The 26873-nt window shown below is 44.6% G+C and overlaps 2 protein-coding genes and 1 long non-coding RNA gene across 5 annotated transcripts; 1 reads left to right on the top strand and 2 right to left on the bottom strand.

Moving 5' to 3' along the window:
- Positions 1 to 1799: 1799 nt before the first annotated feature.
- Positions 1800 to 12817, bottom strand: LOC137752541 (zinc finger protein 546). Of its 3 annotated transcripts, none has more exons than XM_068527215.1 (6): positions 12751 to 12817; positions 11931 to 12162; positions 8245 to 8331; positions 6775 to 6901; positions 5618 to 5713; positions 1800 to 4751 (listed from the first exon to the last, which is right to left on the bottom strand). In XM_068527215.1, the coding sequence occupies exons 3-6, from the start codon at positions 8251 to 8253 to the stop codon at positions 2635 to 2637; spliced, it is 2349 nt and encodes a 782-aa protein (XP_068383316.1). In that variant the 5' UTR covers positions 8254 to 8331; positions 11931 to 12162; positions 12751 to 12817; the 3' UTR covers positions 1800 to 2634. The 3 variants fall into 3 exon arrangements, with proteins under 3 accessions (XP_068383316.1, XP_068383318.1, XP_068383317.1); XM_068527217.1 differs by having other exon boundaries at positions 11931 to 12006; positions 12751 to 12809; XM_068527216.1 differs by lacking the exon at positions 12751 to 12817 and adding an exon at positions 12714 to 12746.
- A 61-nt stretch (positions 12818 to 12878) lies between these two features.
- Positions 12879 to 17715, top strand: LOC137753246 (uncharacterized). The gene is made up of 3 exons (XR_011071425.1): positions 12879 to 12942; positions 15478 to 15672; positions 16837 to 17715. It is a non-coding gene; the product is annotated as an uncharacterized lncRNA (long non-coding RNA).
- PSMC4 (proteasome 26S subunit, ATPase 4) lies at positions 17705 to 26278 on the bottom strand. Its single transcript, XM_068528316.1, has 11 exons — positions 26186 to 26278; positions 25170 to 25268; positions 24859 to 25045; positions 23295 to 23441; positions 23104 to 23213; positions 22907 to 23000; positions 19215 to 19382; positions 18688 to 18764; positions 18375 to 18543; positions 18112 to 18167; positions 17705 to 17939 (listed from the first exon to the last, which is right to left on the bottom strand). The coding sequence occupies exons 1-11, from the start codon at positions 26219 to 26221 to the stop codon at positions 17826 to 17828; spliced, it is 1257 nt and encodes a 418-aa protein (XP_068384417.1). The 5' UTR covers positions 26222 to 26278; the 3' UTR covers positions 17705 to 17825.
- Positions 26279 to 26873: the final 595 nt, after the last annotated feature.

Raw genomic sequence — 26873 nt, 5'->3', positions numbered from 1 at the left:
GTTGGGAAATTTCCATTAAATTCAGAGAAATTGGTGACTGCTATCACTGTAATATTCAATTCTGTTCTGAAGAGTCTATCTCAAAAAGAAAAGTAAAGTAATAAACATAAATATTAGAAAATAAATAAAACTTATTATACAGATTATACAATTTATAACCTAGAAATCTGTCTCATAAAAATAGAATGAATGTTCAGTAGATACGTAACTAATGCTATAATTAAGGTAGGAGAAAATAATTGCAAATGAACTATCCAGAATGCCATTCCAGTCAATTAGAAAACAAACAAACAACAGAACAATAATAATGGAGAAAGTCAAGAATTGGAAATTCAAAGTAAAGGAATAATGATTGGCCAAGAAACACGTTTGAAAAAATGTGCAACTGAAATTGAAATTTATGAAAATATTTATTAAAACTTATACCTAACATAAGGCTGTAGGAATACTCAATTTGATAGGAGTCTAAGAGAACAATTTGGCAATATCTAATAGAATTGGAAGTGTATGTGACCTATGATCAATGTAGCAATATCTAACATAACTGAAAGAATATATAACGTATGAGCAGTTCTACTTCCACATGTGTACAATTAAAGAAATTCCAGCTCACAGAAACCAATGGTCACAGACAAGGATATTCACTGAAGTATATCTGAAATAGTGAAAAATTGTTAAACACTAAAAAAGAAGAGAAGGTTTAAATATGTCATGGTATGTTCATATAAAAAACTAAACCAAATGGGTTTTTAATTTTGTAGAAAGTATCAGCCCTACATTCAGAGGGCAAGCAACTGACTGCAGAGGAAGAGATGTGAGCAGCAGAGAAATACATCATGCATTTCCTTTCTCAACATAGCTAAGCATCTGCCATGGTTATCTGGAGTGTCCATCTTTAGGGTCACTGCTTTTCAGTTATGGCAGCCTTCTCAGTGTGGGTTCACATCCCGAAGAAATTAGGTATTGTGAATGGGACTTCCTTAGTAAAGTTTAAGATACAGTAAGATAAACTAAGTTAAGCAAATTTTCTTTTTGTAGGCCTCTTAAGTCCTTTGCTAGCGTGATAATTAGCATTTTTTTCTTAGAATGGATTTAGTATTTAGAAGTTCATAAGTATCTGTGACCACAGAACATTTTTCAAGTACCATTAAATACTACTGTTCCCAGAGACATTCTTTTAGATATGTTGGGTTAAGGCACTGCTTATCTATCTGTAATATTACGGATATGGTACTGCTGTTACTCTCCTTCGGTGTGAAGTTATATAGTGATTAAGTAGGAGGCAGCCTTTATTCTTAGGAGTTACATGATATATACAGAGAGGTGAAATGTTATAATGTCTATATTTATACTTAAATACCACAGCAAAAAATATGTCAAAAATTATACAGAAGCAAACCAAATATGACAACGTTTTAACAATCACTGAATCTAGAGAGGGCATACCAGTGTTCCCTGTACTATTATTTTTTTCCAAATGGACAGTGGCCTTTTCATTGTTAGTTTCTAATTTATCATGAATTTGGGGCAGAAAAAGAAGACTGTAACATGTCTGCTTTATGGATTATAAAAGAAAAAGCATTACAGCTCTCCCTGATTCTTCAAAAGCTTTCTCTCATAATCTCCATATCCATCAACTCTAGAGATTTCTTTCTCACATGAGTTTTCAGAAATGACTTCTGAATTTTAGAAGTGAAAGTTTATTTTACTAAACTTTATCCATAATTAATTATTAATTTAAGTAAACAAAATGAAAGGTAGTGGACAGTTTTTACAAAATCTTTATATTCACAGGGTCTTCCTTTCACATGAACTTACTAATATCACTAATAATAAAATAATATTTATTGAACAATGCTCTTCTAAAGGTTTTGTTTTTTATTAACATTTCATCCTTACAAAAGTACTATTAGGTAGGTACTATAATCACCACTTTAAAACTGAGGCACAAAAAAATTAAATAAAGTAAAATAGAATAAAATAAAATAAAGCACAGAGGGGAGTAGTGTCTTGCCAATACTACACAGGCAGGGGTGGAATTATGAGAACTATAGTGAAGATTTGCTATGGCTGAAGTCTTTTCCCACATCTGTTACATTAACAGAATTACTTTCTGTTACAATGCTATATAAAGTGTGGTCCATGTACTGATGCTGGTCCACAGGTTGTTTGCTTCTGTTCTGCAATGAGTTAAGGTACAGACACCGAGAGCAAATATTTAGAGACATTTACAGAAAAATGACAGAGCTAATTTGTCTGTTAAGTCCAATAATAAAAACTTGGGGGCTTTCACTTTGTATGTTTTTCTTTCAATTTCATGTATCTGGTAATCTAATTTCATTGTATCTTGTAAAAGTATTGGTCAACAACAATTTTGAGGGGGGAGGGGGTACACTTTATCTTGGTTTGAGATGTACTGCAGCAGTATCATTCTCTAAAGTTAACCAAGGCTGGGTGATGCTGTAATTTTTCAACTCTTTAAATCAATATATATAGTATAAATCTACTGCTGTTAAGGTTTGAGCATGAAGCAAAAGGGATTCCCGTATGTTCCCTAACAAGTAAAAACTTTCTTAAATCAATTATGAATTCTGTTGTTATAAAAGGCATTTTCTAAAGGCCACTGTATCCTCTTTACATTATGAATGGGGGTTCCTCACTAATATGATTTCTCTGATGTAAAGTGAGTTGATCACTACGAATAAAGGCTTTCCCACATTCTGTACATTTATAGGGTTTCTCACCAGTATGAATTCTGTGATGTCGTGTTAGTTCTGACTTAACACTAAAGGCCTTCCCACAGTCTTTACACTTATAGGGTTTCTCACCAGTATGAATTGTGTGATGTCGAGTAAGTTCTGCCTGAAGACGAAAGGCATCCCCACATTCTTTACACCCATAAGGTTTCTCACCAGTATGAAGTCTAAAATGTTGAGTAAGGTGATATCGGCGACTAAAGGTCTTTCCACATTCCTTACATTCATACGGAATCTCACCAGTGTGAATTCTTTGATGTAAGGTAAGTTGATAACTACAAATAAAAGCATCCCCACATTCATTACATATGTAGGGTTTCTCACCAGTGTGGATTCTGTGATGTTGAGTAAGATGATAGTGCCGACTAAAGGTCTTTCCACATTCTTTACACTCGTAGGGTTTCTCACCAGTATGAATTCTGTGATGTTGAGTAAGATGATTGCTACGAATAAAGGCTTTCCCACATTCCTTACATTTATAGGGTTTTTCACCAGTATGAATTCTGTGATGCTGAGTAAGTTCTGTCTGAAAGCGAAAGGCCTTTCCACATTCTTTACATACATAGGGTTTTTCACCAGTATGAATTTTATAATGTTGAGTAAGATTGTAGCGACGACTAAAAATCTTCCCACATTCCTTGCACTCATAGGTGTTCTCATTGGTGTGAATTCGCTGGTGTGAAATAAGTTGATTGCTACGAATAAAGGCCTTCCCACATTCCTTACATTCATAGGGTTTTTCACAAGTATGAATTCTGTGATGTCTGGTAAGTTCTGCTTGAAGACGAAAGGCCTTTCCACATTCTTTACATCCATAGGGTTTCTCACCAGTATGAATTCTGTAATGTTGAGTAAGATGATAGCGACTACTGAAGGTTTTCCCACATTCCTTACATTCATAGGGAATCTCACCAGTATGAACCCTCAGATGTAAAGTAAGTTGATAGCCGCAAATAAAGGCCTTCCCACATTCCTTACATTCATAGGGTTTCTCTCCAGTATGAATTCTACAATGCCTAGTAAGTTCTGTTTGGAGACGAAAGGCTTTTCCACATTCTTTACATTCATAGGGTTTCTCACCAGTATGAATTCTATGATGTCGAGTAAGTTCTGCATGAAAACTAAAGGACTTACCACATTCTTTACATACATAGGGTTTGTCACCAGTATGAATTTTCTGATGTTGAACTAGGTATGAGCCATGACTGAAGGCCTTCCCACAGTCATTACATTTATAGGGTTTTACACCAGTATGAATTTTCTGATGTTGACTAATATGTCGTTGTACCCTAAAGGTCTTTCCACAAATCTTACATTCATAAGGCCTCTCACCAGTATGAATTCTTTGATGTTCAGTGAGCTGATAGTGAAGCCTAAAGGCCTTCCCACATTCTTTACATTCATAAGGTCTCTCCCCAGCATGAATTGTCTGATGTACTCTAAGGTCTCGAACACGACTAAAGGCCTTCCCGCATTCATTACACTCATAGGGTTTCACACCAGAATGTATTCTCTGATGTTCAGTAAGATGATAATGAAGCCTAAAGGTCTTTCCACAATTGTTACATTCATAGGGTCTCTCCCCGCCATGAATTGTCTGATGTACTCTAAGGTCCCCTACACGACAAAAGGCTTTCCCACATTCCTTACATTTATAGGGTCTCTCACCAGTATGAATTCTCAGATGTTGAATAAGGTATGACTGTTGTCTAAAAGCCTTCTTACATTCCTTACATTCATATGATTTCTCTCTAGCATGAATTTTCTGATGCAGAAGAAGAGGTATATGTTTTTGGATTATCATTTGACTAGCACATCTCATTTGATGTCCTTCTTGTCTCTCAAACTCATGTTTACACTGCAAATCATTTCTGAAAATGGTATCCTCATGGATGTACGTTTTACTTCTGTCCACTCTCTGCAACTGAAACAGATATATTTCACAAATATCCTTTTCTGGAAATAACTTCTTGGTGACATACTTAGACTCCAAATCTGAAAAAAGAAAAAAAAAAAACCAAGAAGGAAACAAATGCTGTGATGTGATTTTTCTATGTTGGGGTAGAATAAGGGATTGCATCTCATAGTCAAAATAAAAGACAAACTAAAAACAATACACATTAGATGAAAAGGTTTAGAGCAGGGGTCTGCAAACTTTTTCTGTAAAGAGCCAGAGAGTAAAAATTTTAGGCTTTGTAGGGCATGTGGTCTTTGTCGCAATTATTCAGCTGTGCTCTTATAGCTCAAAGGCAGCCATAGACAGTATGTAATTGAATAAGTGTAGGTATACTATAGTACCACTTTATTTACGGATACTGAAATTTGAATTTCAAAAATTTTTATGTTTCACAAAATATCCTTCTTCTGATTTTTTTCAACCACTAAAAATGTAAAAACCAGTTTTAGCCTGTGAGCCGTACAAAAGCAGATGGTGAACTGTTTGGCCCCTGGGCCTAAGTTTGCTGGATCCTGATTTAAAGAACTCTAAATTGTAATGCAATTTGAAAGAAGGCAAAAGACTTAATGATGTGACTCTAAAAGAGGGTAAAATAAGTGATTAGAGGAACAAGTTAAGTCAGTGGTCCTCCCACGTAGGATGGATGTAGGGGAGTTCCTTACATATACTGCTCTTCAGGCACCGACCCAGACAAGCGGAATCAAAATCTATAGAAACAAGTCCTATATATGGGAGCTCGTGTTGAGAGGATTTGAACGTTTTCCCAGATTTCAGGCCTTTTCCCCACAGGCCTTGGGCCTTTGAAAGGAGCTTTCCAAACAACATCTTAGGGCCATGCCTCTCCCTGACCCAAAGGGCTATAACTTGTGACGGCATCCCCCTCGCCTGATTTGCCATCACTGACCTGTGTACCAGCTTCTTGTTCCTTCTCTCATTACCATCCAGGGCTCTCTCTCTTGCTCCAATAAAGTAATCACGTCTGGCTTAGGCGAGGAACATCCTGCTCACAGGAAAGAAATGCCACATGATTTAGAACAAACAAACAAAAAACCGTAAGTTCAAAATGACTTAATTTAGACTTGGTTACATTTATATTAAATTGTAGGTCAAAATAGTATTTGATAAAATGAAAAAAGGCCATTGAAGAATATTGACATTTACATGGACTCATGGTCATAGGACTAAAGAGGCCAGATAGGGGAGGGAAAAGATCTGCTCTGCTTTTAAAGGCAGTATAGAGAGGGGTTGAGGATACAGACTCTGGAGCCCTATGGTCTGGGTTCAGATCCTCTGTCACCCACCAGCTGTTATTGCTTCCGTGTATTATGCTTTTATCAATGTAAATGGGCCTAATATTACCTACTTCATAGGGCTCTTGTGAGAATTAAGTGAATTAATATATGTAAGGGCTTGCAAGGATGCCTAACATGTAGTATTATTTTTGTTGTTCTTATTATTTTTTTACGTAAAAGAAAAATACTGTTTCCTAAAACACTTCCAAGTTCTTCCTCAGAATTCTTTCAGTAGAAAATGCAAAATTCACAGACTAGAATTTTCAAGCACAAAGTAGGTTGAAGAGAATACGTCTTTTCTCAGATGGGATATGTTTGCTTGAATTTTAAATGGATATTGTTAAACCAGTTCACCACTATATAAAATGTAGAGGTTCATCTGATCACAAAAACACAAAACCCTGAGACTAGCTAATCTCTTTTCAGGTGAGTCAGACATGAACACAGTGCAGCTACAGGAATTCTGAGCATACCCATTATATGACACCTGGCTTCTCTGAAAATGTCTTGGGACTCAAATCTAGGACTAATGTAAAAAAACAGGCAATTATAGGAAGGGCCAGAGGGAAGAGAGAAGGTCACTGCAGGATGGAGAAGATGATGCTTAACCAAGTGCCTATTTCCAACCCAATAATGCTCAAACCATTTCCTTCAAAATAGGGGGCAGACATTCAGCTGGTGTCTTAAAACAGAGCTCTGAAATTCAACAATGGAGAAAACTGATATTCCAGAAAACAGATTGTCAGTTATTTGCACAGATTATCCTTACCCAATGAGACCAAGTTGTTGTAGTTCTCCAACATCACATCCCTGTACAAGGCCCTCTGAACAGGGTCCAGGCACTCCCATTCCTCCTGGGAGAGGTCTATGGCCACGTCCCTGAATGACAAGGACATCTGAAATGACAGACCGATGTATCATAAACAACGTTTTAAATGTATTTTCAAGATGGAAAACTGCTATGCAAGAAAGAGGCAATGATATAGCAAGCAGTAAACTGAGGTTCAAGCCCGTGATATGTAGGGAAGAATAAGAAAATCAGTGATTTCTAAAGTGGAGTGCCTATATGCTTTTAAAGAATACAGTTGGTACAAACAGAATGTTCTGTATACCATGGGATGAATGAATGAATAAAATAATCAAAGGTTCCCAATGAAATGAAATCCTAAAAATAAGCACACTGCCTATCACGTGCCTGCCGTTTAAGTTCTGAAGAAATGTGAGTTCCATTCTCTTTTCCCTTCAAGGAATTTTTTTTTTAAGGAATTAAAAAAAAAAATGAAGTAATGAATTGTTTTTCCCCAAAAGTACTCTAAAATCTCTATCTTAGAAAATAGGACGCGATTGACATTTGATTTCCTTAAAACTCAGGCTCATCATTATGCAAGAAAATGTCATAAGCATTTTTCCTTGTTATAACAAATGACAAACTCTTTAGTTAATTTATTTACCGGCTGGCTAATCATCCATCTTGTGGATATATCAGACTAATCCTTCTGTCATATTCAGGCATTTATTTTGGACAAGATGTCTCAGGTCTTCCCCAGTCCCATTAGCCTTTCTTCATTCCCCATTAGGGATCCGGAGGGCCTTCCTACCTGCTGCCACCATCCCTCAGGAACACTTGTCTTGATCCTGAGCTGGAGGATGCTGATGTAGGATGATCCACAATGACACTGATGTCACTAGAGACCAGCACAGCCTCCTCAACCACAAAATTGACTTTTGTCCTGTTATTCATCCCTCTGGGGACCCCCTGGATAGATCCCTGATATCCCCACGTGCAGGCCTCAGTCACACTCCAATCTAGCCCTATAAGCTTCTCAGGGTATGGGATCTCATCACATGCAGAACACTCAACACTAAATTCCATCTTATCAACCTGTAAAACTCAGGTCTGTGGAGTCTAATGGACCATCATCTCTGTGTCATAGAATCATGAGTCTAACAAGGGAAGTTCAAATATCTCCCTCAAGCAACTTCATCCATCACTGCTCCATCAATGCTCCTGAGAGAGACTGGGCACTTGGAGAGGTGATGAATAGGTGAAGACAGGTGAGAGAGAAGAGGGGCAAAGGAGGAGGCCACTAGGCTGTATGACACCATCCTTCACTGTGATCAGAGCAACTGGGTGCAGCTTCAGCAATCAGGTTGTCTTAGGAAGGAAGTCTCAGGAAAATAAAAATGATCACGTGAATTCAAAACCACAACATCTCAAGGAGGATGAACGTGAACTTACATGGGCCATGGTTGTAGAACCGCAAGAACTGGTTCTCCTCTTTGGGCTTCCTCCACTCGAAAAGCACAGAGTCCAGAGAAGCCAGGACTGGGGGAGGAAGAGGAAGCTTTGAGACCAGGCGTGTCTCAAAGAAATCCCCAAATGACTTAAGTTAATACGATCCTGTTTTGCCTTCTTTCTACTTCCACCCCACAGTGCCCCAGATACAAATCAGGAGAGATAAGAGGGAGCTTGGACGAAGCCGAACCCTTCCTATACCACACGGAACCAGCTGCACAAGTGTAGACACAGAGCAGCGGCCTCCTGCATGAAGCCAGACCAGGCACTCTAGCAGAAGGGTCTCTAGTCCACCCCAATTGCTGATGATGTTGATCTGTAGCTGTTCCACTAGTGTCACTTTGAATCTAACATCATTAGAAAAAAAAACTGTAAGTTTTGAAGTTGTGCGATCCAACATGATAGCCACACATGGCTATTTAAATCAAATCAAAATTTTAAATTAAGTAAAATTAAATAAAGTTCAGTGTCTCAGTTGCACCAGCCACCTTTCATGTGCTCGATAGCTTCATGTGGCTAGTAGCTACCATTTGGAGAATGTAAGTACAGAACATATCCATCACCACAGAAAGTTCCACTGGACAGAGCTGGTATGAATCATACAGCCTAAATTCCATTTTTTACCGTAGAGTTCCTCTGAACTCAGAATAATTTGGTCAAAACCTGACAGAGATTGCTAGAGATATAATATCTCTTCCTATGAATTCCCAAGGCATGTGACCTGAATTTCTCTAGTGGCTTTATTACCTCCTATCTCATGCTTATTCTGTCTACTCTGATTTTATATTATTTGCTGTATAACAAGAAACTTAAGGGATAGTAACTATGTTTCAGTGCGTGTATTCCTCTAACTACTATCATGAGATTCAGCATACTGTGAGCCTTTATGTCTGTTATTTGACCAAAATTCCATTTTTGGCAGTTTTTCTTAGCACACTAAGATACATGCACAAGATGTTTATCATATAACAACTCAGAGTAACCAACTGTTAGAAAAATAAATAGCTACAGGAGGCAACAGGTTACATAACTTATGGTCAGTTATGATGGCACACTAGGCCTTATTAATGTTGGAGAAAGACATTCATGATGAATTACTGACTGATACAGGCAAATTAAAGAATTATAGGGAATTCCCTGGCGGTCCAGTGGTTGGGACTCTGCGCTTTCACTGCCGAGGGCCCAGGTTCAATCTCTGGTCAGGGAACTAAGATTCCGCAAACAGCACAGTGCGGCCAAAAAACAAAACAAAACAAAAAAGTATGTAAAATGAGGGGAGGGATTATAATGTCATTCATAAATACAGACTCTGTTGTCAGACTTCCAGAATCTGAGTCCTAGTCTGACAACTACCAACTTTTCAGTTAGTTTATTGATAAACCAGGGATAAGAATAGCACCTACCTCCTACAGTTGTCATGAAGGTTGGGATAATTACATAGACACCACTTAATGACATATAATTACTAAATAAAAGTTAGATAGTATTGTTATTAGATAAAATTATTTTCTACTTTCTTTTTTTATAGTAAAATTTGAGTCTTATGCCCATTCTTTTTTATAATGACATTTTAAATATTTTAGAGGCAAGGCTTGGAAGTGCTAACCAAATCTCTCCTCGTCCCTGCAGCTACCAAAGAAGAGACAGCATTCTTCAACATAAAGCTACAGTAAAGATCCTAATAAGGTATTAAATGGAGAACATTAATAAGAGGTTCAATCTTACTCTCCTGTCCTATGTAAAGATTTACATGAATATTTATAGTTCTTACCATCTTATTCTGTTTCCTACTATTATAAATCTGTCTTCTAAAATGTTATTTGCATTAAAAGATACTTGGACTGGAGAGGGTATTGCTATGTCCTGTGAAAGCAACTTTAAAAATCTAAAAAAAGTGTAATCTGAAGGTTATCTTATTTGATAAATTGTGCCATAATAGTTACTCTGAATTGATTTATATAGCCCTAAAAGGCATAAGTCTGGAGGTGTAAATACTTGGAAGGTTTGTCAAACTAGAGGGGTTCATTGGCACTTTCCTCTTCTTTCTATAATCATGGAGGTATAAGAAACCTATGGTAGAATTACATTTTCTAAATAGGAGTTGGGGAGTCTGTGTCCTTTGAATGTTCAATTAGAATAATTTCTATTCTGTGCGCGTGCACACACACACACACACACACACACACACACACACACACATACAGCTGGAGAGAAAAAAATTTTGCTAAAATGAACCTCCCCAAAAAGAATTTGAAAAAGAACAGATACATGTATATGTATAACTGAATCACTTTGCTGTACACCTGAAACTAACACATTGTTAATCAACTATACTCCAGTATAAAATAAAAAGTTTAAAAAAAGAAATTATGAGTTTGGGTTCAAAACTTCAGTTCTACTAGCTGGGATCTAAATATTTTGGAACTCACTACAATTGGCTAAGGGAGAACTAAGAATGTCATTACCTAAGAAAAGACTTCTAGTAGAATTCTAAATAAATCTGGCTCAACAAATCACTCCTCATGGAATTTTTGTTGTTTATTACTACAAGTTTTGTTGTCACTTTGATCTGAATGAGATGTTCCAAAATAAAATTCAAAAAGCATAGTATAAAAAAAAAAAACCTCCCCAAAGTATTAATAGTGGTGCTGGGGCTATTTAACTTTCTTTTTTATAAGTCCCTCATGTAATATAATTGAATAACTGATTCTTTTTGCAAAAAATGAGCATTAATTCCATCATCTTAAGTATACAATAAATCTATATCCAATTTTAAAATATTTGAAAATTCTTGGAAGCAAATCTGTTTGACATGTGTGGGAATAGTAAGGGGATCAGTGTGACCATTATAATAAAGCCTACCAATTCTTGAACATTCTTCTTCAATACAATAAGAACTTTTTACTGACAAAATTCTCCTCTGAATGGACATGTCAGGCGAGGGGCATCTGCAGACTAAATAAGAAAATTTGGGCAAAGCAGACAGAACAGTGTTTGGTTCTTTTTCTCTTTCTCCACTGAATAATCAACTGAAATATCGCTTTGGATATAACCCTTGTAAAATGTCTCTGAATTCCAATTAATAGTAAATGACATTCATATAAAATTTAAAATTTGAGTATTATCGTTCATCACAATGAATATTACTGTACTCATATGTACATTTTTTTTCTTTTGACAAACTCTTTATAAACATAAATCTCAACCCATTGATTCCTTGGAAGAAACCCTTGAGCATGATGATACAGAGTTCCACGCTCAGACTTCCATTCACATTCCTGCTCCTAAACACCTTAAAAAACAGATGCCCGTGTCATTTACTTACTGACACCCGTCAGACTACCTCTGATCTTGCCTTACTTTTAAACTTAGGTTCTGCAGAAGATCAATGATGTGATTCCACTTAAATATTAATCTCAATAAAACAAAAGATTTAACTTTAGACTCCAGGATATATATTTCTTACTATTATAAAAAGTGAGTGAGAGAGGGCCACCTGCACGGCCCCTCATTCATTGGGAAGGAAGGCCTAGAATAGGCCACTGGACATTTCATGAAAAGAAGAGCAAATGCTTCCATGTACTAAAAACAAAGATGCATTTATGAACAAAGAGGAAGTAGAAACTCACCTGATCTGTACTTTTAGATGTGCAACAACAATTGTCCCCTCCTGCTCAGGATACTTCTTGGGGGAGAATGGCAGGACTGGGGAAGAAGAAAATCATGAGACCTTCTTCAGGCCTTTCTTAGAGCACAGAGAGACGGAGAGGTCCCCTCCAGGGCCACATCAGCTCCGACCTCACACATATGACCAGGTGAGACAGGGAGGCTGGAACCTGTCTTTGAAATCACAGCCGATTCCTAGAACCAGAGATACGGGAAAGCTGTGGTTCTGAAAACCTCCAAGTAGGAACCCCTCCCACCATTTCGAACCAGGAGTTTGTCTTGGAGACACTTTTAGCTCTAAAAGTCCCATCCCAAGCCCAGGACGGTGTCTTCTTGCTTTCTGGGAATCTTCATTCTAGGGTTCAATATTTGACTTCCCTCTTGGGAAAGTCTGTACAGACACCCGGGCTGTGTGGGAAGGAAGGGGAAAGCAGCAGGAGCGTGGGTCAGTCACACACACCACTGAGCCAAGCACCAGTATCAGAATGACAACCGCGCCCACCGACAGGAGGCCCAACTTGGTTCTGGAAAGCTCGTGGGCGCGCGCGCGCGCGCACACACACACACACACACACACACAGCCTGTCACAATTAGTCACACAATCTCCCCCCCCCCCCCCCCCACCCCGTCTTCTCCTCATTCCAATACAGGCCCGAGGCTGCGGGCACGATGCGCCCTGGGCTCCTCACTCTGGGCTACAGCTCCATCCCTTTCCCTACCCCAGACGAGTCCTGCTCCGCCTCACCTAGCACCAACTTCTCCCCAGGTTTCGACTAACTCACCCGCGGTGACTGAAAAACCCAGTACGCACGGCTACGGGCCCTCCGGGTGGAAGTTTACACCACCCCCTGGGGCTTCTGGGAAATGTAGTCTACAGCCGGAAGCCGGTGGGCTGGGCTCTGAGTGCGCAGGCGCAGGCACGCGGAGGACCGGGCGACTTCAGTCCCGGAGCCGGGGACCCGCGCCCTCGCGAGGTAAGCTGAGAGAGCTCACAGCGGGGACCTGTCCAGGCTGTGCGGGCCTCGACGGACCTCCAGAGTCTTGACCGCCGAGTGCGTCCGTGGGTGCCGTCCTGAGGCCGAGCACGTGCGAGGCGGATTCTGTCCGATTCTTCCCTCGGGGTAGTCCCCTCGCGTGGTTCACAGGCGTGTGGCCCTTTGTACCCGGCCTCATGAGCGTGTGTCTGTGTGTGTGCACCTGTCTTCACGCGCGCGACGCCGTGAGGGTTGCGGGGCCGACCCCGCCTCTGGCTGAGGGTGAGTTGTGTTTCTGCGTGTGTGTAATTCTTTGGGTGCGAGACGGTGTGTGCCTGCAGCGGCAGCTGACAGGAGGGAGGCCACAGAAAGTAGCCTGGAGTGTGATTCGTGACTGAGCAGTGAGGTGAGAGGCGCGGTGGGAGACCGGCTGTGCTGGACTGTGGGTGATGTGCGTGTGATGGGGTGGGTGTGCAGGTCGCTGTGTGCCCGGGGTGGTTGAGTGGCGAGTGCAGCGAGGCTGTGTGAATCTGAGGATCTGCGTGTAGAACGTCACGGGTGCCAGTGGCCTCGCGACTGGGTGTGTGTGATCGTGTGCAGCCACAGGCCTGTTATAAAAAGAATATGGTGCCTCCTCTTGCAGCATCAGCTGTATTTCAAGATTTGGACCGAAGATTTGTAATGTATCTGTCAAACAATTTTGTATAGAATCAAATGAATTTTTTCCTAGAGAAAAATGTAAATCATAGTAATTTTTTTAAATATGAAGGAATTCTTTCCAGTCTTCTGTGCTGTTAGGGGTCTCATGGCAGATACATTTGAGAATCTTGGGCTGAGGGAATAGCTTTATGCTTGGAAAGGCAGCGTGCCATAGTGTAGTGAGCCCGCAATTAGTCAGACGCTAACACATTTTGCTCTTCCTCTTCCCTTCCCTTCCTGAGCAATTCAGTCCTAAAGCCATCAGATGGGCTTAGAGCAGGGTCTTCGCGCCTGAGCAGGATGAGGAGGGTGTGCATGCAGCTGGTGGCTTGGTGGAGGGTGACAGGGCTTACTAGGGAGCGTTCCAGGTGGCGGAATGGTCCAGCATGGGAGTGTCAACCTGAGCAGGATAAGGAGGGCGTCCACACAGGAGGAATGCCCTGTACGGGATTTCAGAGCCTGAGCAGGGTGAAAAGGGCATGTGGGTATGGGTACTGCCCAGCATTGGGTGTCGGAGCCCAAACTGGGGTGTTGGAGACATTCATGTCGGTTGGATAGGAGGTGGTGAGGCTCAGAACCCAAGTAGGGTGAGGAGAGCATCTGTATGGGGAAGGGTGCAACAGGGTGATAGGAGTTTGTTACATACAGTGGCAGGCGGGGGTGGAGGTGGTGGGGTTCTGATCAAGTAAGTAAATATGTTATTGGATTGGCCAAAAATTCCGTTCGGGTTTCTCAGGAAGCTATGACGAACGAACTTTTTGGCCAACCCAATAAGTGCATTGGGAGGAGCCAAGCTTCTCCCTGTCAGCGGGGAACCTCAGATATGGAAAAGGAGAGAACTAGAATGAACCTTGTGATGGCAGGTTGAAACTAGATGCAATGGTATGAACTCACAATTATATATATGGATCGGTATAAAAATAAAAATAGGCAGGTGCTGGGCCACTGAGGTCACCAGGCTGACTTTTGGGGAGAACCTTGCTCCCCCTTGCAGGACTCTGGGTTCAGCGTCTGCCTGGCCTGATGTGTCCCTGCTTCAGCAGGAGGAGTCACCATGCTGAGCGTTCCACTGGAGCCTCCTATCCTATGACGTAAGACAGTAAATACACCTTAAGATCCTGAAGAAGAAGTAAAATGTCCAAGTAATATTTTGGGATAATTTGTGAGGACAAGTAAAAAAAAAAAAAATGCAGTCATTAGGACGTTGAGCACTGTCTTCTTCTGGCTCCTTCTGATGCTCCTTCGTCCTCCTCCTCTCCCTTTGAGACTGACGTGGAAGACCACGTTTGAGTCATCTAGGTTGGCTGTGGTGTGATCTGTGCCATCATGACATGGCTTCTGGTCTGTGCAGACAGTGGTGACGTTTGTCACGTTGCTGCATTGGTACAGAGTCATTTTTGATCAACAGAGTCCTTTTTAACTACTTAGCGGTACATGCACGGTAGTCTCATCTGAGGTATGCTTACTGATGCTGGGCGTACTCAAAGGAAATGTTACTAAAGAACACATGAAACCTGGGGAAATGATTGACGTTTGTCCAAACTGGCTGTATCAATCCAGGGTGCACTCTCCATTGCAGTAATTACAGATGTAGTCACAAAATGGATTGTCACTGCCTATGGGCAGCTGTGTAGGAATTTCCTTTTCAGTGGAAGCCTACAGCCTGGTCCTTGGATGATGTTTATGCAAGTGTTTTATTTATAATAAGTTGTTACATTATACATTTATATTTTGGGCTCCTTTATGTGTATTATTTTTACAATTAAGACAATTAAAAACAAATACACAAAAAGGTTTACATATATTTAAGGGTTTTTTTCCCTCTTGTCTTTGCAGAGCAGAACAGAGAAGAGCGATATGTGTTTCGCTTGGCAGGAAAACACTTGCTTTCAAGACTCCACTTCCAAAATGCACGAGTGTCTGGGCTGTTCAGCAAGCCGGCCTTAGTTTTTCCCTCTTAACGTGGCAGCATGTAATTGAGAACAAAAAAAAGCAGCCCCTGACATCCAGGAACTGGCCTGACACTTACAGGTAGGCCTCAGTGGTATTGAAAGCTGGCCTGGTGCTCACAGCTGGGCCTGTTATCCTGTTGCGCATGAACAGTCTCACAGAACATCAACATTATGGTCACTCTGAGACCATAATAATGGTAGGCCATTTCATAATTTTGCCTAAGCACAGACAAGATTGCTGGGCAACCCACAAAATATACCAAATATCCCTTCTCCCAGCTAATGTGAGTGGCTACCACCTCTTACCAGTTATAGCTTTAGCCTCACACTGGTCTGCTGTCATTTCTTAGGTACATGGCTTTGTTCTTTTCCCAATCTCTTTGCCCTTTATCACTGATGTTTAGGATGTGTTTTGTCACTTCAGCAATTTCCTTCCTTTACCGTCCCTCCTCCAAGAGGACTTGTAAAATCCTTTTTTTCGCGTGGTTTTGTCACTGTCGTTTTGTAAGTACCTATTTTAAAAGGTCAAATATATATAAAGTATATTAGAAACAAAAAGCATTCCCATGGCACCCTCACCCTGTATTTCCCTGTCTACTTCCAGGAGGCAAGGACTTCCCATCCTCATTTGTTTCTTTTGAAATTTACTTCCATATATCTAAGTTACACACTTTTGTAAACTCATCAGTTTTAGATATTAGCCGCTGCTGAATGTGAACGATGAGGACTTTAGGTGTCTTAACAACCCACTTTCCTGTTTCTCTCATGCTGCTTGGTTTCCTCAGAAGGAATCCTTCAATTGCCTGCCCAGGGATCTCACTTAATCTCAATCTCGTCTTCTGCACGGCCCCGCTCTCATCCTTGCTCCAGGCACACCAGCCCAGAGACTGCTGATCCAGCCTTTCCAGAGTAAATCTGAGGTCTTCAGCCAGGCTGGGGAAGGGTCACAGGGCCTGGGGTGACAACAGCTCATTTGTTTCCTGCATCATCAGTGTATCAGTTCTGGTTTTTATACAGCCTTTCAGGTAGTCCTCCTGTTTCCAGGCCTCACCTTCAGAACCTGGCACCTCTGGTTTCTGAAAGGGGAAAATGACTGTTTCTGGGCTTCCCTTGAGTTCAGGTTCAAGTTTCCTCAGGTCTGCCTCATCAATGAGCAGGTATCTGCCTCTTTCCAAAATTGTCTTGCTGCCATCTCCTCTCTCTTCCTGTGTCCATGTAAATTTATACCTTACTTTTGTTTTAGTGAGGTGCCAGAAGAGAGGAAGAATTAACTTCTCTGCTCAACATGCCATGCTTATCTAGCAGAGTCACCCCCGTCTCTTCAAGGACCTGTGATTCCTCAACTATTTTTCCTTATACCTTCTTCCCATCTCACTCCCAAATATACAGTGACATTCATACTTTTGTTCAAGGAACATGAACTGAATGTCTACCATGTGTGGGTGCTGGGACTTGAATTGTGATCAAGCTACAATCCCTGACTACTCTACAAGAGGTGCCAGTCTGGAGGAGGCAAGCACTTGGAGATGTAAGGAGTGCAAAGCACAGCATGTGCACGACGCCAGGGCAGTGTAGGGGAAGGGTGACTTCCCTTCTTGGGGCATCAGAGAAGACTCCCCAGAGGGAGAGGTGTTTAAACAGATTTCAAGAGAAAGTGAGAATTGGTCCTACCAAACGCATCTGTGCCCCAACAAGATGGCATGAAGAGCCAGAGACATTCACAGAACCCAGGCATCCAACCTCCCCCCTGGCCCCTCATCCCTGCTCTGGGGGACTCTGATGGGTGGTCTCTGTGTCCTTGATACTCCCCCCGAGTGTGAAGAAGGCAGGAATTGCCCGAGACTCGAATGGTCTACCACCTGTAGGAAATGTGGGTGGGAAGATGGATAGAGACTTTACTTTCTGGTCAGGGGCTGCAGTCTGCTCATTTTCCATCCTTTTCCCCAAACTTCTGGTCATTTAGTTTGAATTCTTTACTTCTCTCTCAAGCTGTAACCCAGACCATGTACCTCAACTGCTCATATGTCAGGAGAGCAGGAGGGGCACAGAGGATCCTATTCAAGGCCCAGCTTCTCCAAAGGAGTTACACTTGTAAGAAGAAATTAAACAGATTTGATCTTGTTAGTTTATTGAATAAATCAATCCTGGGTAAAGAAAAAACAGAACTAGCTTTGGGGACAGAGGTTGGGGAAGTGAGAGAATCCCCTGGCCCCTGTGGTGTGGGTAGAGGGGTCACTTGTAAAACTCATGCTCCTGTTCGTCCTTCTTGATGACTGTCTTGTACGCTTTCTCGAAGTCCTTGGCCAGAACAATGTAGCGGTTCTCTCGGACAGCCAACATGCCGCTCTGTTGGGGGATGAGAGTTAAAATCTACTCCCTGCACTCCCCGCCCCTAGTGATGGTGCAGGAAGAGACAGACGCAGCCTAAGACCCAGGGAGGCAACGATGGACAGGACTGCGGCAGAGTGGAGGGTCTTCACACACCCCCTGCCCAATCTAGAGAGAAACCATCACTCACCTCCTGACAGATGGAGTTGATATCAGCTCCTGAAATCTTATCTGGTCGGGCCACATCTATGGCAGGTGAGTTAAGGAAACCATTCCGTGCATGACTGGGTAAATGCCTGGAGCTAGACGTCGTTCTTGGGCTGTCTTTGTCACCATCCCCCTCCCCAGACCTTGGTCTCCCACCTGCACAATCTGGGTGGTGGTGATGGCAGGGGTGGAGATCTAATCCCCATTCTCAACGGTGACCCTCCCCTCGCTTCTAGAGCAGGATACAGTCTTCCAAGTCAACCTCCTCAGAGAGGTTCATCTTGCTGGTGATAGTGGAGAAAATCAATCTCTTCTGGCGGCGGTCAGGGAGTGGAAATTCAATTTTACGGTCAAGGCGTCCCGGCCGCAGCAGAGCAGGATCCAGGGTGTCTGCTCTGTTTGTGGCCATGATCACCTAGCATTGGGGACAGGCCAGCTCAGACCTCTGTCCCCACTATACTCTCCATCCTGTCGCAATACCTAGCTCCTCACACGCCAGCCTCCATCCTTCCCTGATTCCCACAACCACACCTCCCCTTGCCCATCCTGAACCCCAAACCTTGACATTGACGTTCTGGTCGAATCCATCCATTTGATTCAGTAGCTCCAGCAGGATTCTCTGAACCTCCCTGTCAGCTGGATAGTATATAACACGGTCAGTCCAGGGCATGCCGCATGACAAGCCTGCCCAAGACCCCAGGCCCTGGGACTTCCCTGGTGGCGCAGTGGTTAATAATCCGCCTGCCAGTGCAGAGGACACGGGTTCAAGCCCCGGTCCAGGAAGATCCCACGTGCCGCGGAGCAACTAAGCCCGTGCGCCACAACTGAGCCTGCGCTCTAAGGCCTGTGAGTCACAACTACTGAGCCCACACGCTGCAACTACTGAAGCCTGTGCGCCTAGAACCAGTGCTCTGCAGCAAGAGAAGCCTCTGCAATGAGAAGCCTGGGCACCGCAACGAGGAGTAGCCCCTGCTCGCCGCGGCTAGAGAAAGCCCACACGCAGCAACGAAGACCCAACGCAGCCAAAAAAATAAATTCATTTAAAAAAAAAAAAAAGACCCCAGGCCCTGTTTGGGCATCACTCACCCCCTGTCTGGGCATCGAATCTCTTGGTTGCAATGGCATCAATCTCATCTATGAAGATGATGGCAGGTGCGTTCTCCTTGGCCAGGCGGAACACATCCCGGACCATGCGAGGGCCCTCACCCAGGTACTTCTGTACAAACTCTGAGCCCACAACTCGGATGAATGCAGCTGATGGCAGGATGACAGGGGTTAGATGAGAATGGGACACCTGTAGGGCCCCATAATACTTTAACTGAAACTGAGAATTCCTTGAGGACATCTCTTTCTTTGGATACCCACTCCAAGTAGCCAGGTCATTCTCTCATGGCCTGGGCTGGGTCCCAGATCCAGCCAGGAGGACCAGCTTGTACCCCACAGAGACCCAGCAGCCCAAATCATGAATCCTGCCTCCAGATGTGCCAATTTTTGGCCCAACATTTAAAAATCAGGGTATTAAAAAAAAATGTGTCTGTGCTTCCACATACCGACAAAGTAGAGCTAGAGACATTCATGGAATCCAACATACCAAAAAATGTGAATTTCCGGAGTGCTTGAAAAATCAGTAAGAAAACAGGTTTTCCATACACAGGCATCATGCTGCCTCACCAAGAGCTCTAAGGACCCACTTTTGAATATCATGCAAGAGTCAGGAACCAGGAATACGTATTCTGACATAATCAACAAGTGGCAACGGGGTTAAAGACAGGTTTGCTCTGGGCTTGCCACTCCTTTCCATCTTTTCTTAGAGTTTAACTTGTTAGTGACTGGATGTGGCTTTGTGTTGCACAGAGCAACCTCCAGGACACTCCTTCCAGCCACCACAGAGAAAGGAGACACAAAGTCCATTATGTAGATCTGGTCATAAACTAGGAGTTGTGCAAGTTGCAGCCCTGTCCCTCTCTAATGTGGTGGCCACTGGCCGCAAGTGGCTACTGAGCAACCGAAATGTGGCTGGTCCAAAATGAGATGTGCTGTAAATGTGAAATACACACCAGACTTCAAAAGACAGTACAAAAAAAGTAAAATATCTCAATAAATGTCCATCAACAAGTGAATAGGTAAAGTGTGCTATACACATACAATAGAATATTATTTGGCCTTCAAAAGGAAATAAATTCTGGCACATGTTTCAACATGGGTAAGCCCCAAAGACATTATGCTAAGGGAAATAAGCCAGTCACAAAAAGACAAATACTGTATGATTCATCCATGTGTATGAGGTGCCCAGAATAGGCAAATTCATAGAGACTGAAAGTAGAATAGAGGTTATCAGGGGCTGCGGGGAGGGAGAAATAGGGAATGATTGTTTAATGGGTATGGAGTTACAGTTTGGATGATGAACAAGTCTCAGAAGTGGATAGTGGTGATGGCTGCACAACACTGTGAATCCACTTAATGCCACTTATAAACTGTATATTTATATAGTGGTTAAAATGGTAAATTTTATGCTATATGTATTTTACTACAATAAAAAATTATAGAAAAAAACTCAAGTTTTGTATCTGCTGCATGTTAAAATAATAATATTTTTTAGTATATTGGTTAAATAAAAAAACATATTTTAGACGAAGTTCACCTACTTCTTTTAACTTGTTTAAAAAATGAGTACTTAAAAATTTAAATTATATATGTAGTTTCATTATACAGTTGACCCTTGAACAACACAGGGTTTAGGGGTGCTGACCCTCTGTGCATAAAATCTGTGTATAACTTTATAGCTGGCCCTCCAGATCTGCAGTTCTGCCTCTGCGGATTCATCCAACCATGCATCATGTGAAAAAAATCTGGGTATAAGTGGACCCTCGAAGTTCAAGCCTCTGTTGTTCGAGGGGCAACTGTATTTCTATTGAACCCTGCCTGTCTAAAACCACCCTGATCTCAGGACAACAGTCGAAATCTCTTAGGTTAGCACTAAGACTATTTATATTCACGCCCATTCTGATACCTGGACCTGCACAGCCCCTCCTTCAGCCAGCCATTCAACAGTTATTTTCTGAGCACCTACCACAATTCAGCTACTGGGCGGGCACTGGAAACACAAAAAAGGACAAATGCACAAGTTCCCTGCCCTCGTGGAGTTTAGTCACGGTCTACTCACCACTCCTCACGACTCCCTAAATGAGTTCTTTCCCACCCCCTGGCCTTCGCAAATGCTATTCCTTCTCCCAGCTGTGTGCCTGACAGGCTCCTCACACCTCTCTTCTGGGGACCCCTACCTAAGAGCCTACGCAGAATGGATTGACAACCCTCCTTTAGGGCTATCCCACCACCTTCCTTGCTTCCTTGGAGCATTTGCTACTCTGCAGACCGTTCCCACCGAAGCTCACCTCCAACCATAACCCCCTTGCTCACTTGGCTGCAACTACTGGGGCCTCCTCACTGTTCCTAGAACACTAAGCACACACCTGTCTCAAGGCCTTTGCACCCGAGTCCCTCAGCCTGACACACTCCCTCCCCCAGACGTCGACATGACTCACTCCCTCAAGGCTTCTTCTAGGTCTTTATGTAAATGTCACCTCGGAAAAGTCTTCCCTGACCACCGCCAGTCCCGGCACATAAAGCTGCAGCCCGTTATTCCCCATCCCCTGCCCCTTAGTTGTTTTCTTCAGGCATTAGCACCACATGACATATAATCTCCTCATTCATCTGTTAGTGCTTCCTCAACTAAGACATCACCTTTACGAGGAAGGGAGACTTTGTTCTGTTCACTGCCGTGCCTTCCGCACCTAGAACACAGCTTGGTACATATTAGGTGCTCAATAAATATTAACTGACTGAGTTCTAAGTGTTTATTTTCCTTTTTTTCAGCCACACTGGGAGACTCTCCAATGCAGGGGACAGGTCTGACTCATCCCTATATCCCAGCACCTGGGAGAGCAGAAGTTCAATGAATGATGATGACAATGGCTAACATTTACTGTCCACTTACTTACGTGCCAGGTATGGTTTTAGAAGCTTTATATTGATTTAATCCTCTGAATAATCCAGAAAATTAAGAAATAGAGGCACAGAAAGGCTAACTTGCCAAGTACTTACATAAACTAACTTACGTAAGTAGTACTAACTTATATAAGTAGTTGTAGGGGGGCCAGATTTCAAACACAGGCAGTCTGGCCCAGAAAACACGCTGCTTACCCACTGCCCTCTACTGCTCCCTGGCTTAGATATATTAAGATTTTAAGATGAGCTGAGTCCTGTCCTTAGGCTTTACAAACAGTAATACAGTGACTTCCAGACATTTTTGTTTAGAACCTACAAGAAGAAATACATCTGTAAACAACCACAGCACACCTGTGTACAATGTCTGTGTGTGTTCACAAACAATACGAGTTCTTACTATGTGGGGTGGACTCCAACATTTTCTGTTCTGTTTCATTTTTTAAAATGCTGGTTGCAACCCATGAATTTGAATTCATAATTACTAATGGGTCAAATGACCCATTAGTAGGAAAAACATGGCATTATTTCATTAATTCCCCACAATCATGCTGTGAAATGAGTGTTCTATTAGATGAGGAAGTTGAGGCACGAGAGTAAAGTCACCTCCCCAGGACGGCACAGCCACTCAGTAAGACGCACACTGGGTCTTTGACCCTAGTGCCCATGTTCTTGATCGCTGTGCCACGCTACTTCCTGGGGAGGATGAGAGAGCTGAGGGCAAGGTTGGAAGAGCCCAGAAGGTCAGAGCTCGGGGGAGGGGCCAAGCGGCTCACCTGTCGTGTGATGAGCCACAGCCTTTGCCAACATGGTCTTCCCGCAGCCGGGCGGGCCATACATGAGGACGCCTCGGGGAGGGTCGATGCCGATCTGAAGCACAGAGGTGGAGAAGAGCGTGAGCCGGGGAGTCCCTCACCAGCCGGAGACGTGGTGGGGGCGGCCTCTCCCTTCCCTGCCAGCCCCAGCTCCTCACCTGCTTGTAGAGCTCAAAGTGCGTTAGGGGGAGCTCCACGGCCTCCCGCACCTCCTGCTTCTGGATGTCCATGCCCCCGATGTCCGCGTACATCACGTCTGGCTTCTGATCTGGTGGGAGAGCAGAGCTGGGGCTCCCAGCCGGGCCCGCAGGGTCCCCTCAGGCCTCCCTGGCCCTGGGCGCCCCCTCACCTGAGGTGAGCATCATGATGCTGCTGTCGGCCTCAGGAGGCAGCACGTCCACCAGGGCGTTGCTGTGCTTGTGGAGGGCCACCGAGGCGTTGGGCTTGAGCAGCTCCCGGTCGATGGTGCTCAGGATGCGCACATAGTAGTTGGAGCCTTTGGGAAGAGGACAAGAAGGAAGAGGGGAAAGTGAGAAGTGCCAGAACCTCAAAACTGCCGACCTCACAGCTGGACCTCCAGGCCGACAGCATCTCACTCAGACCTCAGATGGCCCTCCCGGCTTCTAGTCTTGCCTCCTCCAGTCCACCCCCCGCATCCACACTCACAACTTCCCTGTCTGTCCCTGACTCCTGAGCTCCAGCCCCAGGTGACCAGCAGCCTCCTGGAATGCCTGCCCGTGGGCATCCCCACGGCACGTCTCACTCACCATGTCTCAGCGTGTTCTCAGTATCTTCCCCCATTTGTGCTGCTCCTCCTGGGTCTCTGTCTCAGGGAGGCCCATGGTGCCGAGTCACCAGCGAGAGCCCTACGCCTCATTCTGGACTTTCCTCCGCTTCCCTCCACAGCCCGTCAGTCACCATGGCGGTCCACCAGCCTCCTAAAATGTCTCTCTGACTAATCCCTTCCCTCCTGCCCAGGGACCCTGCCCTGATTCAGCACCATCCTCTGCCATCTAGGTCTCTGCAGCAGACTCCTCCTTGCTCGCCCAGCCTCCAGTCTCACGTCCCCAGTCCACCTTCTACATTTATGGTAGTGACACGCACATCTCTTTCTGGCCTCAGTCTCTCTCCTGACCTTCAGACCTGGCTGTCCAGTGACCTCCCAGACACTTCCCTGTGATGTCCTAGACTGCCCTCACTGTCTCCCTGCAAACCTGCTCTTCTGCCCATGTCGCCATCTCAGGGATAGCCACTGTCCCCCTAAGTCCTAAAGATCAAAGACACAGGCCTCATTTTGGATACCTCCCTCCCTTCACTACCTCACTGCCAGCCCGTCAGTCCAATTCCAGGCCCAGTCACACACCTTTCCCCGCAAGCTTTATAAGAATATGGCTTGGTCCAGAGGAGCAGAGGCCAGAAGCAGGAAAAGACAGATAAGATGCAGAGACAACGCCCATCATGAAGGCAGAGCCTAGACCCACGTTAATAACGGCAGCTCCCGTATACTGGGTCCTTACCAGAGCCCAATCTCTTAACACTTCACCTGTGCTTTCAAATTGCAGGTCCCAACCCAGTAGTAGTTGTGAAATCATTTGAGAGTCATGACCAGAACGTTGTTTAAAACAAAACAGACTAGAACAAAATGGGAAACTAGTTAAGAGTATGTCACACATAGTGTGGCTAACTATCGTTTGGTCAGACTTTTTACTATGTGAGTTATACACACACACGTAGAGAAAGAAAGAGAGAGAGAGAGAACGTAAAATATATTTCCACTTTTGCATCAGACTCAAAATACTCTGAAAAACACCATTACACCGTCTTGCCTCATTTGCCGTTGTAAGTTCCTGGCATGTGGCAGGAAACAGTTAACAGCTGTTGAATGAACAGATGAGTAAACAACCCCCACGCACCTGTGGTGGAGCCCACGATGGCTGTATTCTGATCCACAGCCTCCAGAAACTGCCCAATAACCAGTGGGATGCTCTGAATTCGCTTCACCTCCTCCTGGGCGTGGAGGAATTCCTTCTTCAGGTTCTTTTGCTCATCCTTGATGTACTCCTCCTGCACCTCCAGGAACTCCAGCTCTTGCTGCAGCTTCTGTGAGCAGAGAGGGAAGAGGTAGGGGATGGCTCCAGGCCTTGCTGAGCCAAGGAGCAGTGGAAGGTGGGGGAAGTATGGGATGCTGGGCCCTGTGCAGGGTCCGGATTGGGTTTGAATGTACCTTGTAGCGGCTGTACAGGTCCTCCAGGTCCTCAGGCTCAGGCCCCAGGAAGGACAGGCCAGTCTGGGGCCGTGACACAGACAGGGCTGGGATCTCATCCTAGACCATGGAGGGAAACTCAGGTTGGAAGAAGAAGGTCCCCTTATGAAAGAATCTAGAGCCCCCCTCCCACTTCACCATGAAGCCACTTGGCCCCTAATAGGCTCCTGACATCATTCAGCTCCCTAAATAGATCCTGGAAACCTCTCAGTCCCCTAAACAGGTTCCTGAAGTCACCCAACTCCTCACAGGCCCCTCGGTCAAACAGCCTTCCAAACAGATCTTCTGGTATTATATGCCACTTGTAACATGTCTGCAATGTCACCCAACTCCCATCTAGGGCCTACGTGTCTGATCAACTCCTTACCAGACCCCAATGCCCTCCAGCCCCCCACAACAGGTTCCTAATATCACATGGCTCTCTCAGTTGACTGTTAAAGTCACCATGCCTTCATACAGTCCGGGCATTAGTCAGTTACCTCCCGAAGACCCCTCATGTCACAGAACTCCAACTCACACTAGGCCCTTATGTCATCCAGCTCCCAGGTGGTCCCCAAACATCACTCGGCCAGACCACATACATTACTCGGCCCTCCAACACCAGCTAAGCCCCGAATGTCAGTCAGCTCCCCAGCCCAGCCTCAGATATCATTCGGCCCCACGGCCGAATCCCATACATCACTCACTACTGACCCATCCCCAGTGCCGCCGGGTCACCGATGTCACAGCATTCCCAGCTAAACCTCGAAATCATTCAGTCCCAAAGAACCTCTAACGTCACTCGTTTCCCCAGCCCAGCTTTCCGAGCCCTACTGCCCTCCCAACATCACTCAGCCACAGCCCAGGCCTCGGGACGGCACGAAGCTCTCCACTGAGACCTCCGAAAACACTCAGACCCAGGCCTGGATCCCCGAAGTCGCTCAACATCCCACTGAGGTCGGCTTCGCCCTCTCCCCGCGAGCCAGGCCCCACCGGACCTGAGCTTTCTCCACCAGGATACCTATCTCCTCCATAGCCACCAAGCCGGCCTCTGTGCGGCCCGGCCTAAGCCAGTCACCGCTTCCGCTGACGCCACCGGAAAGCCAGGGCCTGGATGGATTCTGGGAAGTGTAGTTTAAGACACCAAGGAGAGACGGCCGGATAGGCCGGATAGGTGAAGGGCAGGGCGACCTCGTCCTGAGCTCCTCCCCCAAGGTATGCTCATGCGCACTCCGTACCGCGCGAGCGCGCGGGCGGGCCCGGGGCGGTGTGCGTGTGCAATAGCGCGCCTTGGCGCGGTCTCGCATGGCGTTCTGGCGCGCGGGTTTTCTCGCCGGCAGGCGGCGCTGCCCTCGTTGCTCTTTGACCTGAGGAGTTTCCCAGAGATCTGTCAGAATCTGACGGCAAAGTGCTGTTTTTTCTTTAGTGGCGGGGCTGGAGCTGCCTTTGGCCGGGTTTCGCAGAGGGGCTCTTTTAGGGGGTTTCCAAGTAGGCTGCAGCCGAGGATTGCCCCCCGCGCGGGGGCGGGAAGACGGGGGCTGCCCCTGAGAATGACACTTCTTACCGGGCTGCATCCCCGGGGCTGAGGAGCCCCAAGCCCGCCATTACCGGTTACTTCATTACCGTGAATCAAGTGGAACCCACGCATTAGGGCTGCAGCGGTGCCAGGAGTTGGGTCACGCAGGA

The sequence above is a fragment of the Eschrichtius robustus genome, chromosome 19, assembly GCF_028021215.1.
Source record: "Eschrichtius robustus isolate mEscRob2 chromosome 19, mEscRob2.pri, whole genome shotgun sequence".
NCBI lineage: Eukaryota > Metazoa > Chordata > Mammalia > Artiodactyla > Eschrichtiidae > Eschrichtius > Eschrichtius robustus.
This window is presented reverse-complemented; position numbering and strand designations above follow the sequence as displayed.

Bases quoted from the DNA above. Each gene is read 5' to 3' on its own strand.
- PSMC4 (XM_068528316.1), bottom strand. From the start codon at position 26,221: ATGGAGGAGATAGGTATCCTGGTGGAGAAAGCTCAG. The intron at 23,214-23,294 runs GTGAGGGGGCGC...CTCTCCCACCAG, and splicing joins CATCATGATGCTCACCTCAG to ATCAGAAGCCAGACGTGATG. The intron at 19,383-22,906 runs GTGAGCCGCTTG...TCCTGCCATCAG, and splicing joins TGTGGCTCATCACACGACAG to CTGCATTCATCCGAGTTGTG.
- LOC137752541 (XM_068527215.1), bottom strand. The intron at 5,714-6,774 runs GTAAGGATAATC...TCCTGTGAGCAG, and splicing joins CAACAACTTGGTCTCATTGG to GATGTTCCTCGCCTAAGCCA. The intron at 4,752-5,617 runs GTCAGTGATGGC...TTCTTTTTTCAG, and splicing joins AACAAGAAGCTGGTACACAG to ATTTGGAGTCTAAGTATGTC.